The 17,122-nt window shown below is 42.7% G+C and overlaps 1 protein-coding gene and 1 pseudogene across 3 annotated transcripts in view; both read right to left on the bottom strand.

Moving 5' to 3' along the window:
* The window catches only part of LOC147012783 (uncharacterized), a 416,846-nt gene that overhangs the window by 86,583 nt on the left and 313,141 nt on the right, over positions 1-17,122 (bottom strand). For all 3 annotated transcript variants that reach the window (XM_085853969.1, XM_085853968.1, XM_085853966.1), the window contains 2 exons: positions 10,261-10,368; positions 4,736-4,843 (listed from right to left, as the gene is read on the bottom strand). In XM_085853969.1, coding sequence (XP_085710095.1) covers positions 4,736-4,843; positions 10,261-10,368 — 216 coding nt within the window. The remainder of the gene's footprint in view (positions 1-4,735; positions 4,844-10,260; positions 10,369-17,122) is intronic.
* Positions 7,658-7,797, bottom strand: LOC147012785 (signal recognition particle RNA; annotated as a pseudogene).

Below are 17,122 nucleotides of genomic sequence, written 5' to 3'. Positions count from 1 at the left end.
GAGGTGTCCAGATGGTATTTGTCTTTGGATGTGTCTGGATGGAAGTTTGGCTCCGGATGTGTCCAGATGATAGATTGTCTCCGGATGTGTCCGGGCAGTGTTAATGTCCATACAGGAGTTTGTCTCGAGACGTGTCCGAGTGGTGTTTGTCTTCGGACAGCTTGGCTCAGGAGATGTCCGGGCAGTGTTTGTCTCCGGACGTGTCCAGGCAGTATTTGTCTCCAGGCAGCTTGGCTCCAGACACTTCCAGGAGCTATATATGTCCGCCGGTGTTTATGCCTGTTTGGGAGTTTGTCTCCGGAGGCGTATCTCCATATCTGTCTGTACGGTGCTTATGGCCGAGCAGGGTTTGTCTCCAGACGTGTCCGGATGGGAGTTTGTCTCCGGATGTGTCTGGATTGGAGTTCTCCTCCTCGCTCCCCCTCCCTCCTCTCTCTTTCCCCCTCCCTCCTCCTTCTTTCCAATTCTATCTCCTCGCTATCTCCCTACCCATCTCCATCTCACCCCTCATTTTTCCCCAATCTCAGTGTTCCCATCAGTGAAGCGTCCGAGGTGGTATTTGCCTCCAGACTTGTCCAGGCGGTGTTTATGTCTGGATGGGAGTTTGTGTCCGGGCTGTGTTTATGTCCAGACGGAAGTTTGTCTCAGGACGTATACGGGCAGTGTTTGTCTCACGACTGTATATTTCCGGACATGTCCAGGCGGTGTTTGTCTCTGGGTGCTACTTATAGTATGACCTGTAGAAAATGGATTTCAGACATTATTTTGTTTCCATCTTCACTGTTATTCTCTGAAGAATCATTTTGGTGAGACAGTATGAATCATAATTAATGCTCCACCACACGTTTGTCTTCCCTTCCTCTCACCTCTCGCTGCCTTCTCCCCCCCCCCACCCACCCCACCCACCCCACCCCTTCCTCATTCTCCCTCCCTCCTCACTCTACCATCCTCCTTCCTCTCTCCCCCATCCCTCCTTGCTCCCCCTCCCTCCTCTCTCTTTCTCCCTCCCTCCTATCTCCCCCCCCCATCCCCAGACTCTCTATCACCCCCACTTTCTTCCAAACATCTCAGTGTTCCCGTCAGCGAAACAATGGGTGGTATTTGCCTGTGTATATATATATATATATATATATATATATATATATATATATATATATTCATGAAACCTGTGCGTCAACGATATATCGGTGGCTTAGCGTGCTCCCTTATCCAGTCACATGCCAGATAGTAAGGACAGAAGGGGAATAACAAAGCAAAGATGGAACCTTCTACTCATGCTATGGTTGTGTGAGGTCACGAAAGTCCATATGGGGAGATGGTAGCAACAGTGACTGATTCCATGGTGGTCATGAGAGGGAAAGAAAAAGATGCTTCTGGCTAATCTGGCATCATGTCCCAACTTGGAAGCCCATTCTCAGCACACCCTTGTCTGGCTCCCTAGGCATTCCTGTTGTTCCAAAAATACATTCCTGACCTCCGCCACCATCTCATGTGTGGGGCTCTTGCCTCGTAACCCAACCCGCTACAGCTCCATGGTATCCTAAACTGTTTAAAGGACTCTCCATTCTATCGAGCTATGTTGCCCCTCCATTCTATTCAACCTGCGACCACCTGCTCATTGGCTCTCCAAACAAGCCACTCAAACCCTTCTGATGTCAAGCACATCTTGGCGTTCAATGCAATGTTGCCTTTTCCAGGTTGGAAGGGCTTCTTTAGTCTCATGTTATGCCCAACTGCAATCCCACATCCTGACTGTGTGCAGCAAGGCAGAGATAATGTCATCATGTGGCAGACAGCCATTGTTGCTCACAGTTTGCGCAGCTTTGGCTGTTTTGAGATGCGATCTGTGCCTTGCTGCTTCATCAAGCTTGGGGGTTTAACACACACACACACACACACACACACACACACACACACACACACACACACACACACACACACACACACACACACACACACACACACACACACACACACACACACGTTGGATCACCCAATCAAGATTGGGTTACTTAGGCTTTCGTAAACCATGAAGAAGATTGATATTTGAAACTTTTGAAAAAATTAACCTCGGAGTGCACCAACAGCAACTTTGGGCCAAGTGGTCTCATTTCCTTGTTTGAGGTCAGTTTCTCCTCAGTCTCCATGTTGTCGTGTTTTTAGATCCTCGTGGAGGATCTCTCAGTCTTACTCACGTTGTTGTTCTTCATCTTCTTCTTGTGGACTTTTTTGTTTCACAGCCTACACTTTTCATCGAAACTTCCTGAAATTTGGTGTATATATGTAAAAAATACCCTGCGCAGACAGTAACGATCTCCGATTTGAAAATTCCTCCAAGAAAAAAGTTATGACGTCAAAATATCTCCGCTAATGGAAATCGCCTAAAAAATTATCTCCGAAACTAGGCAAGCTTTTTGAATTCTCTTTGTGGGAATTGAACAGTTCATTAGCAGAGATGAATTACCGCACTTATGATACATCACTATGACGTCATATCAATTTTTATGACGTCATTCCTATTTTTTGACATTTTTTGTTTCACAACCCAGAGTTTTCATCGGATCTTCGTGAAACTTGCCATGTATATGCAGAAAGCCCACGCGCAGGCAGTAACCATCTCCGATTTTGGAAATTCTTCCTAGAAAAAAGTTGACGTCATAATATCGCCACTAATGGAAATCGCCTATACCATTATCTCCGAAACTCGGCAAGCTGTTTGAATTTTGTTTGCGGGAATCAAGCCGGGCATTAGCACAGATAATTTATCGCAAACCTGATACATCGCAATGACGTCATATTCGTTTTTATGAAGTCATCATTAAGAGGCCGACGATCTTAGCACATTTGAGCTTGTTTCCTGTGGTTTTCAGATGTCCACACATATACATACAGCGAATTACTTTGCCAAAGGGGGGAAGTAGGGGTGGGGGGGGGGGGTTGTGCCCATGATCTGTCCCTGCATACCCTCAGCAAAATTTGGTGGAGATTGGCCAAGGGATGTTTGGTGGAGATCAGTGTGACCGCTCCTCATTTTCATAAATGCCAAGGTGAGCCAATGAAAAAAGCCAATAATTCAAAAGGCTTCGTGAAAGCGATGATAATAGAAAACCTATACGCGAAGAAAACCTATAGAAAACCAAGATGCCAAGGTGAACAACGAATTGCCAATATCTTGTGAAAAAAGCCAAGGAGTGGTCACACTGGTGGAGATATCTGTGCAAAAAATTATCTAGAAATCAAAGAAAAGGCTGCACACATGCTCACACAGACGCACACAGAATCAAGTCACTCTGTCATGTGCAGTACATTAGCAGATAACCCGGTTCCAGCGGTGGGAGGAGGCGGGGGTGTTATGGAGAGCAAACATACAAGAACATAATCAACTCATGTGCTCGCTCTACACAACACTTCGATCAACGGATCTGAAGGATGGAGGTGGGTGAGTTGCTCACCACCCACACAGATGTATCACAAAATGTGATCTGTTTACTTGTTTTCACTTAAAAAGACAAGGAGCAAACCCATCGTCAGATTGCAAACTGATGAATGTAAAAGTGCAGAGAGCATCACAACAACATGTGTTTTTACTGATATATTTGAACCTCACTGTGCAGCATACTTAACCATACCTATTTATTCTGTATTTTAACTTATTTCCAAGGTCAACACACAGATGGTGTTTTGACAACCTAGTTTTTGGCCAAATTTCCCAGGCCAACCTAACCCTAATCCAAAAACCCTAACCCTGTAAAAAAATATTAATATTTTATCCTTATTCTTGGTTTACTCTCTTACTTCCTGATTTTTACTGTAAAATACACCTGTCTTGCATCAGGTGTTGTTGAGCCACATTCACACTGTCTGTGCCCATGGCTACTGCTATTCCAAACCAAAACAAGAAAGTTTATGAGATCTATTTTCGTTTTTCCCTTCCAATATCTATAAAATAACAACGGCCTTTTCCACAAATGTTCTTAAATAATGTGTACCATGTTATTTAATGTGCCAATTCACACCAGGGAACCAAATGTGCAATTGAATATCAAACCAAGAAGTCTGCTTGCGAGTTTTAGTTCGGGAGAAATCTGATCTAACATAACCATTACCTTAAATGGTGTAAGCAAGAAACTGAAGCAGGGAGCACAATGCGATGCAGAGGACGACCTTAAGCCGGCTGTCCTGGATTCAATGTGGCATATTAAATGATCACGGTGTTTGTTATCACAGCAGATTTTTAAGACACGTTGCGATTCTTAATCTCACGCCATTCTGGGGCCATCAGGGCTTCCATAACGGGATGTCACCGTGTCCATAGCAGAGGATGTATATACTCTGGACAGATCGCTATACAATTGCAGAGTGAAGCCGACGTAACACTCAACATGGCACAAACTTAGAATTTGCCCAGAGTGGTGAAAGATACCTTGCGATCTTCAAGATACATAAGGTGAATGCTAGCAGAGGGGATAACTTACTCAGCATCCACTCCAAAGGGTGGCATTTACAGTTTGGATAGAAGTCAAATACAAACTGGAATAACTCAAAAGTTTGTGAATTACCTCTGAACTACCGTGACAGCTCTCATGAATTAGTACCAGAGCACATTTCCAATGTTTTCTGTCTGGGTCAAGCGAGGAGCTGAAAAACTTTGCCTTATATTGATCCTTGTTGGTGGATCACTATCTCAAATCTTCAAGTGCAATTCATGCTAGAGCACATCTAAAACCTATCTCACCTTGTCTCCATCCTCTCCAGGTAAACCTCTTGGCCCAGCAGGTCCTGGTAGTCCAACAGGCCCTTGAATTCCATCGAGGCCCACAGGACCAATGGACCCACGTTCACCCTGTAAGGAAGTATCCTTATTAACCCCTCACAACAAGGTCAACATTTTCTGAATCCTGGAAAAGCCAATTCATCTCTAAAACCTCAGCACTTTGTTGATGCATACAAGAGTCAACTGTCCCATAGTTCATTTTTAAATATTTAAGTTATAAAGAAATTGCCTTGCGTTTTAAGCCGAAAAGATTTCAAATCAATTTCCTCAGCACACCACCAGTGTTTTAATCGTTTACTGGTTTACCAACTATTCAAACCACACGGTGATATCAGGATTCTGATGCGTTTGGGAGTTTACAATGGAATCGCCTGATTTCGAGGCAATCTTCAAAGCACAGGTCGAGCCCTTCCGTCTTTGTTCAGCACTGTAGAAGAAATTGATAAATTGATCCTCAGCCCGACTCAAATGTACGGAGAGACCCTCAGTAAGACAAAATGGTCGATAAGATAACTTTGATAAGATGAGTGCATTTTTAAGTGACAGCAGCTTTCATGCTTCCCCTCAATTGAGCAACTCTTCACGTATGGTTCTTCGTCATGGTTAACTTTAGCTTATTCATGCTAAGCCATATAACTAATTTTTGGTCACGTGAAGAAAAATAGCCAATGCAACAAAAGTCGAGTTAACATAAGTTTGGGAAGAGATGTGCTCAAATCTGGTGAGTGGAGAGTCCTGTGATTTGAGGTTTTGTACAAGTCCAGATATGAAAATTCCCCCTTATTCATTTTACCTAATTTATAATTAATTATTTTCATATCAATTTAACCCCTTTAAGTGCTCGAAGATGTATACTCACATGTCTTGCCTCTTCAAGGGTTTAATACTCATTGGCTTGTTTGTACATGATCAACACTCACCGTAAGTAAGGAATGACACGATAAGTATCTTTTTCTATGCAAGATCCTGGTTCATGGAAGAGTGAGGGTAAAAAGTCAAACACAATGACTGTGGGGACACTGGTGGTAAGAATAGTATTGGAAAAATAGTAACCTGCAAGTAAGAGGGTTAATTTAGGTTAGGTAGGGTTAATGTGGGTAGAAAATATCATGAGTAGGGAAGGGGATGACATGAGATGGTGGTGCACCACCTGTTTGAAGCACTGGAGGGAAGAATGTGATTGAACCGTCTTCAGAAGACAGTTCCACAAATGTGAGAAAAGAGTGGAGGTGTGCAATCAGCCTGGAGTTTGGGAATTTAACCAGAAAGGGGTTAATTGAAGAAATAATGTGTCCTGGAAGAGCTAAGGATGGTTGGAGGGCTGAGAGGGTAGGGGAAGTAAGGAGCGGTGGTTTTAAAAGGGATGTCATCAACCTATCTGTCATTAATACAGTGGCTGAGGGTGGTCCTGTATGCGTTTTAGTGTGCCCGAAGTTACTTTCATTTTCTTTTAGAACATACCGAGGGGTAATAAAAAAATCAAGGGTAAGATTTTTCAACCCCGGCAAGAAGGCATGAATCAGTGAAATAGGCCACGTCCCTTTTTCATCAACTTTGTTTTCTTGGGGTTTTTTTTGCAACCCCTATCAACATGCACATCAAATGAAAGCTGGGGATGAGTATAACACAACTATCGTTTTTATCATCATATACCAACACAACTAGTATTCAAAAGAACCTATTTGTGTTTTTAAATGAGAAAATACATGTTATTATATGTTACTTTTAACATAATTATGACACGTGCCAACTGTGTACAAAAAGCCTAACTATTTATAACTCGATTTGTACAGTCAATGTCACTGAGTGTGCTTTGACATTTGCAAAATCCACAGCATGGGATTCCATGCTTTTTACAGTCATATCTGATTGTAGCACATTTAATGCAGGTAGAAGACTGAGCAAAGTCCTCAGGTAATAATTAAGCTTGTTGTTGGCTTTCCGGTTAAGGTGGCTGTCTTGGGATCTTAAGGTCCTGAGTTCAAGCCCCTGTCGTGTCGTTGAATGTTAATTCAACTAATTAAGCCTGTCATCCTTCTGAGGTCGGCGAAATGAGTACCTGTGTACCGGTAATAGGGGCACAGCATCAGCGGCATAGCTACCTGGCAGCCAAGCTGCCAAAATGCAAGAAGTCGAAGATTTCCTTCACACTTGAACAAACTAGTTTTACAAGCAGATCCATGTTTCAGCACTTGCACTCGATATTCTTCTGCCTTTGAGTAGATTTTTTCATTGTTCGGATCATTGTCATTCTTGCTAAACTCAGAGAGAAATTCAATTGGATTTGCTTGTAGGGCTGCACGTTGTGTTCCAAATTTGCTGGTTAATATCACAACCAGTGATGGTGTGTATCGTAGGAAGAACCCACATATATTCATGTGTCACTCGGCCAATACATGGATTGGTATATAATATATATGTCTTGTAGAATCTCCTTACACCTGCTTTACTCCAGAGCTCTTTCAGACCATAACACTGAAGAACGACTCAGAAATGCAATGCCATTACAATCCCATCAGTGTCATTAGAGAGAATAACAATTCTCTCGATTTTGTGCTGTGCAGAATTCATTGCATGAGGGGATTATGTGAACATCAGCTTCCTCGATGTCTCGATCAAGACTGAGAATTTGGGACACAACACCCTGTTGTATAGACTAACACACATGTTTTTGGCCAAGAGCCATTCCACTCAGCACTACTTATTTATCAGGATATGAATCTGTCACTTTGCTGACAATGTAATTGTTGTTCTCCTTTTGGCTACTCCCGTTAGGGGTTGCCACAGCGGATCATCAATTATGATCCGCATACTGATTTGGCATAGGTTTTACGCCAGATGCCCTTCCTGACGCAACCCTGGTTGCCTCTTACAACACAGGGATAAGGATTGGGTTTCGCCATGATTCCGGGCTGCCCAACACCCTCTCATAGCGTGTGCAGCGCAGAGCACCCGTCCTCAAGCGATCCTCCAACCCAAGCCTCCGAGTAGCCGGATTACAGGCGCACGCCACTACGCCCGGTTTGCTGACAATGTGATATCTCAGCATAATCTGAAGTCTGGATATATTGGTATTTGATGACCAAAATGCATCCATATCAACATGTGAAGGATTATCAGGTTGTGCCGTCCCAAGTATTATTGGCTTGGTTTTACATCTACGCATCCTTTCACCATCCTTTTCCGATCCATCCTCATTCAGTATGCATCAAACACAAAGTCAAGTCCAGATGCACTTTTAAATGGTTTTAGAACTGAATCCAATAAACTTTCAGCTTGTTGTACAAATGTTTTGAGTTCCTTGGTTCGAAATTTTTCGGAGGTTATTCATGACACCTATTGTGCATGCAGTATCACATTTGGTCCGTATTGATGGCTGGATATACTCATCAGGGCTCATGAGTTTTTCTCGTTCCAAGACAAGACTAGATTTGACTGGCTTTGTCATTAGACATTCCTCACTAATGAGATATGATGATGGCACAACATCATATTTCAAGAGCTATGTCATATCATATCCTCTGACTTGATCTTGGTCCAGTATCCTCTGTGATTGAGCATACTCTTGTTGCATTGCCTTAATGCTTCCAGGTTTGTTTGCTTTTTGGGCTCAGAGGAGTTGCTCTTAAATGTTTTCAAGGTTGTATGGTGAATTGTGGCTGAGAGCTTAGTGGTCTTGTCAATAAATCTCTCTTGACAGAATTTAAAATTTAGTTCAGAAGCAATCTCCTGGACTCCCAAGCCAGCAACTGTTTTCCAATTTCATCATTCATGATAACTTGTGTAAGACTGTTGTGTGATGCCAGAGGAGAGGGTATTGCAATTGGGTCCGTTTGTTACTTGGCATAAACTTTTTTTTGCCAAATATGTTGGTCGGTAGCGTTTGTATGTTCGCTGTTTGTCACACGATTTTTACAATCGTTCTGAATTTTTTTTGTGTCTGTCAATGACCGGCCAAGGACAGCAACGCTTAGTTTTGGTAAAGATATGAATCCGGATCCGGATCTGAGAATTTTTAAAGTGATTCTTCACCATTGAGAGATATGGCCAAAAATGATATACAGCACAATATCTCAAAAAATTACGGATGGATTCGGACGAAACTTGGTGGACAGTTTGGGTGTGTAACTAGGACGAATTGATTCAATTTTGGTGAAGATCCGAATCCGGATCTGGATAGGAGAATTATTTAATTTTTAAGTGATTTTTTTTTCAACATTGAGAGATAGGGCTAAAAACTATATATAGCATGATACTTCAAAAATGTATTGGATCTGATATGTTCTCGTGGTTCAGGCATTAACGTGGTAGAGGTATGCGCTCTACTGAGTGCCCTTCCAGTTAATTAGGTAAAGCACCAGTACACAAACAACACACAACATACACTTCACAAAACTACACAAGCACCACAAAAAACAAGTCTGAGCAAGGGTCTGGAATCTCTGATTGCTCTTTTTCTTGTTTAGGTTCTGAAACTGTTGTGAATGAGTTTTAAAGGGATTCTTTACAGGAGAAGCAATCATTGCTGTGAAACTCCTTTCACTCGCATCAGTCTCTGCCCAACTGAACTCGTGATTTACCATTAACTCATAATGGCTTGCCTGAACACAACTTATCTGTGTCTAGACACTGCTCACAGCCAGCATTACATGGTAGATCATCTCCCACTTTTAAACAAAATATTTATTTAGAGTGCTGCAGATAATGCCTGACAGTGAACATTCAAAATCTGAAGAAAAAGTTCATGAGTTCAATATATTTTGTTACTTCATCACATTTAAAGGCATCATTCTGCAACAAAAGAACAACAGATATAATTAATATTCCAACACCTATTAGGACATGCTGCGAGAAAGAAAATATCAAGAGATAAACCAAATCAAACTGACTTAATGGTGGACGCTAAATATATGCTGCTCGAAACCAAAAATCATGAATACATAAATTTTTCTCACATACAAACGTCTTTTTGAGGGAAAAATTGTAATATTTCAATTTCTGTGAGTTGCAAGCTTTCATTTGATGTGCATATTGATAAGGGTTGCAAAAAAAAAAAAAAGGTAAACATCATGACTTTTGTTGATGCAAAAAATTGGCGTGGCCTATTTCATTGATTCCTCCGTTCTTACCAGGGGATAAAAATCTTACACTTGATTTTTTATTACCCCTCGGTATGTTCTAAAATAAAATGAAGACTAACTTGGGGCACATCGAAACGCATGCAGAACCACCCTCAGCCATGAGATTAGATGCAAGCGCAAGGGGCCGTCCTAAGTATTTTGTAATTTTGCTAAGATATTTGCTGCCCATTTGTATTTTGGCCATCCTAAAAGGTACCAAGATGTTTGCTGTAATTTTATAAGCTTTCCAACAGTGCAGAATAAAAATCCAAATATAAGCAGTTCAATGTTATGCCAAGCTCTAATGAACTGTCGCATTGGAATGCAAGAACAAGAGAGTTCTACAATATGTATGAGTTCACTTACGGAGGCACCTTTTTCTCCATTGGGACCTGGCGGCCCTGGGATTCCAGGTCGACCTGGTAGGCCGATTGGCCCAGCAGGTCCTGGCTGGCCCCTGTCTCCTGGAGAACCCTGCAAAGTAATGAGGAAGCATTAACGTCTTTCAACGCAATGGGTCTCCTTTTCATTTGTACTTTAAGTACGTTGTGACATCATAATTATTATTTTCAATCAAAAGTTCCGAGGTTGCATAGGAAGTCATACTTCTGTCATATACATTAGCAAAGAAGTCTAGTCCAGGATCTGAAAATATATGACATGCTTCCTTCTTGACCAAAACTCACAAGACTTGTCCCAACTTGTTTATTTCATTGCAAATTCTGTATTTTCTAAATTTACCTCCAGCACCGAAGGTGGCGGATGTTGTGTTTTCACCCCTGTCTGTCTATTTTTCTGTCCATTTGTCTGTCTCTTTGTCTGTGAACAGGATGTCTCAAAAGGTTGTAGACGGATTCACACGAAATTTGGTGGACAGGTTGGGTGTGTCACAAGGACAGAACGATTAGATTTTGGTTCTCTGTCCTTGCATCTGGCAGCTTGGCTGCGGGGTAACTATAATTTCTTGGAAGCACAGCTATACCGCTGATGCTGTGCCCTTCTACCAGTAGAGTGGTACTCATTTCACCGACCTTGGAAGGATGACAGACTGAGTCAATCCCACCTGGTGTTCAGCAGCAGGTAATTCAGCAGCCAATGGAGTTCAAACTCATGACCCTAGGATCCTAAGCGAGCCACCCGAACTGCTAATTTTGGTGAACATCCTTTAGATTTTGGTGAAAATCCGAATCTGGATATTAGACTTCTTTCAGTGATTCTTCACCATTGAGAGATATGGCCAAGAACAATATATAGCATGATATCTCAAAAAGTTGTGGAAGGATTTGGTCGAAACTTGGTGGACACTGGGTGCATGATGAGGAATAATTTATTCGATTTTGGTGAAAATTCAGATACGAGAATTTTTGTTTTTTAAGTGATTCTTCACCATCAATAGATGGGGCCCAAAAACGATATATAGCATGATATTTCAAAAAATTGTGGACGAGTTATAACAAAACTAGGTGGATGATAACACACGGGAATAAGCAAATTCGATTTTGATTAAGGTTAGGATCCAGATCCAGCGTATTTGTGGGTAAACTGTTTAGCCTGGCAGAGTTATGCGCTCCACAGAGTGCCGTTCAAATTTTCAATGTATTGTATAACACCTGGTACAAACTTATGATTCAACAGAGCAAGCTTAGAGAAGACATGGCATTTACAGTAGACCTGACAAATAGCAAATTATTTTTACAAGCACGAGTGATGATATTGCGTGTGACTTTTAAAATGCAGCCTTAAACACCTCGATGTCAAACGTTTAATTTGGACAGAAATGACAAATTAATCAAACAAAACGTGTTACATTTCAGTCAGACGCCGACTGAGTATGATTTATTACCACTCAAGAAATAATTTTTCAGAATAGCAACTCATATTCAAAGCATTGATGGAAGAATGGGTATTGATTGCTGCTAATTAGAGTTGGGTGAAAGAATTGATTACCGAGTTGGAATCGATTCCCTCCATCAGAACCGGGAATCGAACTCTAAATTCTGCAGCATCGATTACCCACCTGTCATGGTTCCAATTCTCCGGAGTCGATTACTACTCTGCCTTATCTCACTTCGTCCATCGCGAATCCGTTTGTTGAATCAGAAAATTACATCAAAAGCTTCTCCTGTCATTGTTTACAAAACAGACAATGCCAAGTCCGTTTTTATGCATCTAGTTTGTTTAAGTTATAAATAAAACGAACAGATATGTACTCACGAACTGTGTGCATGTGCGTTTGACTACACCTTCTGGGATTCGACAGACAACATTAGGCTATTATATCTGGATAGAGTATTGTGAAATTCCGATTTCATCAAATTTCCAAACAGCAAATATATCGCGGCATATTACTTAACAGAAAATAAATAAAATTACCCCCATGTGGGGGTGACGGTCATCTCTATAATGTTTTTTTACTATCATAATCGATGAACCATTGCCAAATATCTCCTAAAATGACAGGCTAGATAGGTTTTGAAAATAGTGACTTACATAACTTTCGTGACCTCATGACCTTGACCTCGAATCCGGGAAAAAAATATGTTGTTGGGTATCACTCATCGACCTCTACCCACATACCAAATTTCATCAAGATCGGAAGTAAAAAGTTTTCTTTGTACCGGGAGGTGTTTTTGACCATCTTCCAGGCTACGTGGCGGCCAAACGGGACGGAAATTCAAAAATCTGTCCAGTTAGATACAAGATAATATTTTTTACTATCATAATCAATAAACAGTTGCCGAATATCTCCTAGAATGGCAGACTAGATAGGTTTTGAAAATGGCGATTTATATAACTTACGTGACCTCGTCCCTGACCTTGAACCCGGACAAAAGTTATATCGTTGTGCAACACTCATCGACCTCTACCCACATACTAAGTTTCATCAAGATCGGAAAGAAAAATTGTTGACGGACGGACAGATATTTGTTCCAGCTTTATTAGGTCGTCTCGGTAGAGATGACCTAAAAAGTCGGGAGCAATTGAGGAGTGGTCTTCTGTTACCCTATACATCGCCCGGGTGAACCGGGTTCTTTTTTCTTATATAATTGAAAAAATTTAAATTTGTCTGAAGGTTTGGATTAATTTGTATCAACTTTTACTTCTTTGACATGATTGACATAATATCATATAGAAATACAGTCAGTCCTCGTTTAACGTTGTAGTTACGTTCTTGAAAAGTGTGACTTTAACTGAAATGACTAAGCGAATCCAATTTCCCCATAATAATTGATGTAAGTTGGGTGTGGGTTAGGTTGCAGGGAAAAAATTTGTTGCCAGCCAAAAAGATATTATTTACAAATAGAGTAGGAGTTAAAAAAAAAATTGAATATATATCATCTCTCATTGTTTCAGATCTTCGCTGGTTAGCTCTTCTCTGTGTGATTGCAGAAGTTGTGTATCCTCGGCTTCTTCCACCTCACCAAAACCCGCTTTATTGGCCAAGCCGAGGATAACTTTCTTCATCGCGTGGACAACATTTTCAAATCCTTTCAAGTCATTGCGCATCCGGGCCACAACTTCCTTGACACACCATTCGCGCACACCTGAGTAACTTCAACCAAGGACCCACTGATGTTATCAATGCACTTGAGGATGTTTCCATCAGTTTAACACATAAACACGTGGCAGCTAGTCAGGTGGATCACTAACGCACTTTTCAAACACTTGAGATCGGACAGGGTGATGCAACCACCGATATTATCGATGCACAGCTCGGTGTATATAAGGCTCATGCTGCACATACTCTGGGTGGGCTTATACAGCGGTATTTACGGTACGGTCTAGACACTGGTATTTACGGTTTGATGTATATTGTAGCTTCATTATAACGAGGAAAACCATGAGTTTGGTACTAAATTAGAGGTAAAACGATGTTATAATGGAACGGTGAACAACTTCAAACGAGTATGTTCTCCAAATATATCAGCAACTTAATAACGAAACAATGTGAAACGGGACGATGTTAATCGATCGATCTCCCAAGTATCTCTCCCTGGTTACTCCCTCTTACGGTATGACAGACCTGAGTCTCGTCCTGGTGGAGGTGTTGCTCTCTTCATCAAAGACTCTATTCCTCACTCTCCCTGCACTGCTCTCACTCCCCCACACCCCCAGGAATACCTCTGGCTTCGGCTTCCCCTCCACTCCCACCTCATGTTTATATGTGTACTGTACCGTCCACCGAACAGTGATGACTCCATCTACACCTCACTCTCCGAAAACATGGACCATCTTCTATCTTCTCATCCAAACTCTCTCTTCCTCTTATGTGGCGACTTCAATTGTCATCACGCCAGTTGGCTAGGTGTGGGTACCTCTCTCACCTGCCATGGGACATCAGCAAAAGCTTTCTGCGACTCATTGGGACTGACTCAATCGGTCAACTTCCCGACCCGGATCTCAACCAATGGTACTTCATCTCTTCTGGATCTGATTTTGACAAATTTCCCTGACAATATCTGCTGCTCTTCCTTTGCTCCAATTGGTTCTTCTGACCACGTCCTTGTTAAAGTGGACATCTCTCTGGCTGTTATCAGAGAACCACCTCACCGCCGTCGAGTCTGGCATTTCACTCAAGCCGACTGGCAGGGTCTCCGAGCAGCCATCAAACTTACAGACTGGTCTCCTATCACTACTTTCTCAAACATCAACTCATCCTGGGAATTCTTTCAAAGAAACTTGCTCTCCCTCATGCACAGATTTATCCCCTCTCATGTTCAGTTGTCTTACCCTTCCTCCCGCCCTTGGTTTACTGAAGCTTGTGGCGAGGCAGTTGTCCTGAAACAACTTGCCTTTGCCTCATGGAAAGCAAACCCAACTGAGGGCAATCTCAGTTCTTTCCACAAAGCTCGGAACAAGTGTGTATCTACCCTCAGGAGAGCCAGAAAACAACATCTTTCTCATCTCAAGTCTGAACTCTCAAACCTCTCTCCCTCCTCAAAATCCTGGTGGCGTTTAATCAAATCTGTTTCTGGTGTATGTTCCCCCTCCATCCCATCCCTTACCTCAAATGGCCGCACTGCTGATTCCACACGTGATAAAGCTGAATGTCTAAACTCGGTGTTTGCAGCTAAATCTTGTGTCCTAAACCCATCACTATCTCTACCCACTTTACCCAGTCGCACCCAACTGTCCCTGGACTCTGTATCCTTTTCTCCTGACAAGGTGGAGAGCTTGCTTTCAAACCTCGAGTCAGATTCTGCAACCGGTCCAGACGGCATCAGCCCACGTGTCCTCAAAGCCTGCTCTTCTGCTCTTGCTCACCCTCTCTCTGTTCTATTCACCCTCTCATTTTCCCAAGGTCATCTGCCATCTGCTTGGAAATCTGCTAACATCACTGCCCTGCATAAAAAGGTGCAAAAACAGATCCCTGTAACTATAGACCAATCAGCCTTCTCCCAATCATCAGCAAGGTTATGGAATCCATCATCGCTTCAGACATGAAATCCTTCCTCTTCTCCAATGGCTTGATTTCCAATCATCAATTTGGTTTCAGACCAGGTCACTCTACCCTAGATATGCTGCTACTGCTCTCCCATCAATGGATGGAGGTCCTCAATGCCAGACAGGAAATCCGAGCCGTATCCCTGGACATATCACGTGCTTTTGACACAGTCTGGCACCCTGCCCTACTCACCAAACTCTCTTCCCATGGTATTCAAGGCCATCTCCACTCATGGCTCGCAGACTTCCTCTCCTGTCGCAGTCAACGTGTGGCCCTAAATGGAGTTCTTTCATCCCCTCTTCCTGTGCAGGCTGGAGTTCCTCAAGGTAGCGTTCTGGGCCCTGTTCTTTTTCTGGTTTTCATCAATGATCTCTCGGACTCTCTGGAAAATCCTCTATTTCTCTTTGCCGATGACTCCACCCTCTGCCGTACCATCTGTCATCCCTCAGACCGGCAAGCAGCAGCTTCTTCGCTCACTGCAGATCTGGATAAAATCACAAACTGGTCCAACACGTGGAACATGTCTTTCAATCCAAACAAATCTCACACTCTCACTATGTCTCTTCGAAAGGACCGTTTAGAAAACCCCCCCATCCACTTTCTCAACAATCCTCTGGAAGAAGTCTTTTCTTTCAAGCTTCTGGGTCTCACTATCTGCCATGACCTTTCCTGGGAAAGTCACATTTCCAACCTTGCCTCAAAAGCCAGTCGCCGACTGGGAATCCTCCGTCGTGCAAAGTCCTTCCTCGGCCCTCTTGAGCTCCTGACCACTTACAAAGCTTTTGTCCGTAGCCTGATGGAGTACTGCTCTCCCTCTGGGCTGGTGCTCCTGCCTCCCACCTTTCTCGGCTTCACGCTGTCGAAACCAGGGCTTTTAAGATCATTGGCATCTCCCGCAATGAAGCTGAGTCTTTGGGCCTCTCACTCAATCACCGCAGGTTGGTCGGTGGTCTTTCTGTCTTCTACCGACTCCTCTCCAGCCTTGCCCCCCTGCTCTCTCTGCGATTTGTCCCAACCACATTTCCACAGGGCGCTCAAGGTCCGCCAACAACCCCTTCTGGTAAAACTACCAAAATCACGAATCACTGCTCATCTTCACTCTTTCATTCCTCTTTTTTCCCGCCTTTGGAATAAACTTCCTCACTCTATTCTTTCCCATTCTTCCCTCCAGGCTTTCAAAACAGCTGTTCACCACCACCTCTTATCTTCCCCCATCCAAATCCTCGATCTTTTCTACCCCCGATAATCCACCCAAGCCCACTTCCTTCAATTCTCCTGCTTTCCTTCCTGAAAGTCCCTGTAATGTCCATCTTCTCCTCGCCATGTTCCCCGTCCCATCCCCATCCCTCTCCCTTCCACAGTTCACCTGTGTCTGTTCCCCAATGATTTGTCCCTTCCACTCCCGCCCCTCTTGTCTCATGCCTCCTTGCTGTGAGTTGTGTGTTAGCTCTCATACGAGCCTCGACCAAGGTATACAAAAAAAAAAAAAAAAAAAAAAAAAAAAATCGAGGATTTACATGTATTTATCTAGAATATAAATCATGTTCCACTGATTTTATTGACTCATGAACATACATTTAACACCGAAGTTATTTCTCTTTATTCCCTCCACCACTGAAGACAGATGGAGGTTGCTTTTCACCCCTGTTTGTCTGTGTGCAGGATATCTCAAAAAGTTACAGATGGATTCGGATGAAACTATTTGAGTATGGTTGGGAAATGTGACGAGGACGAATTGGTTCGATTTTGGTGAAGAATTGGAATATATTCCTTTCGGAATTG

Source organism: Eptatretus burgeri, chromosome 14 (assembly GCF_056783735.1).
Source record: "Eptatretus burgeri isolate ZD-2024b chromosome 14, Ebu_testis_v1, whole genome shotgun sequence".
Classification (NCBI taxonomy): domain Eukaryota; kingdom Metazoa; phylum Chordata; class Myxini; order Myxiniformes; family Myxinidae; genus Eptatretus; species Eptatretus burgeri.
Note: the sequence above shows the minus strand (reverse complement) of the source record. Positions and strands in the feature narration are given on the sequence as shown.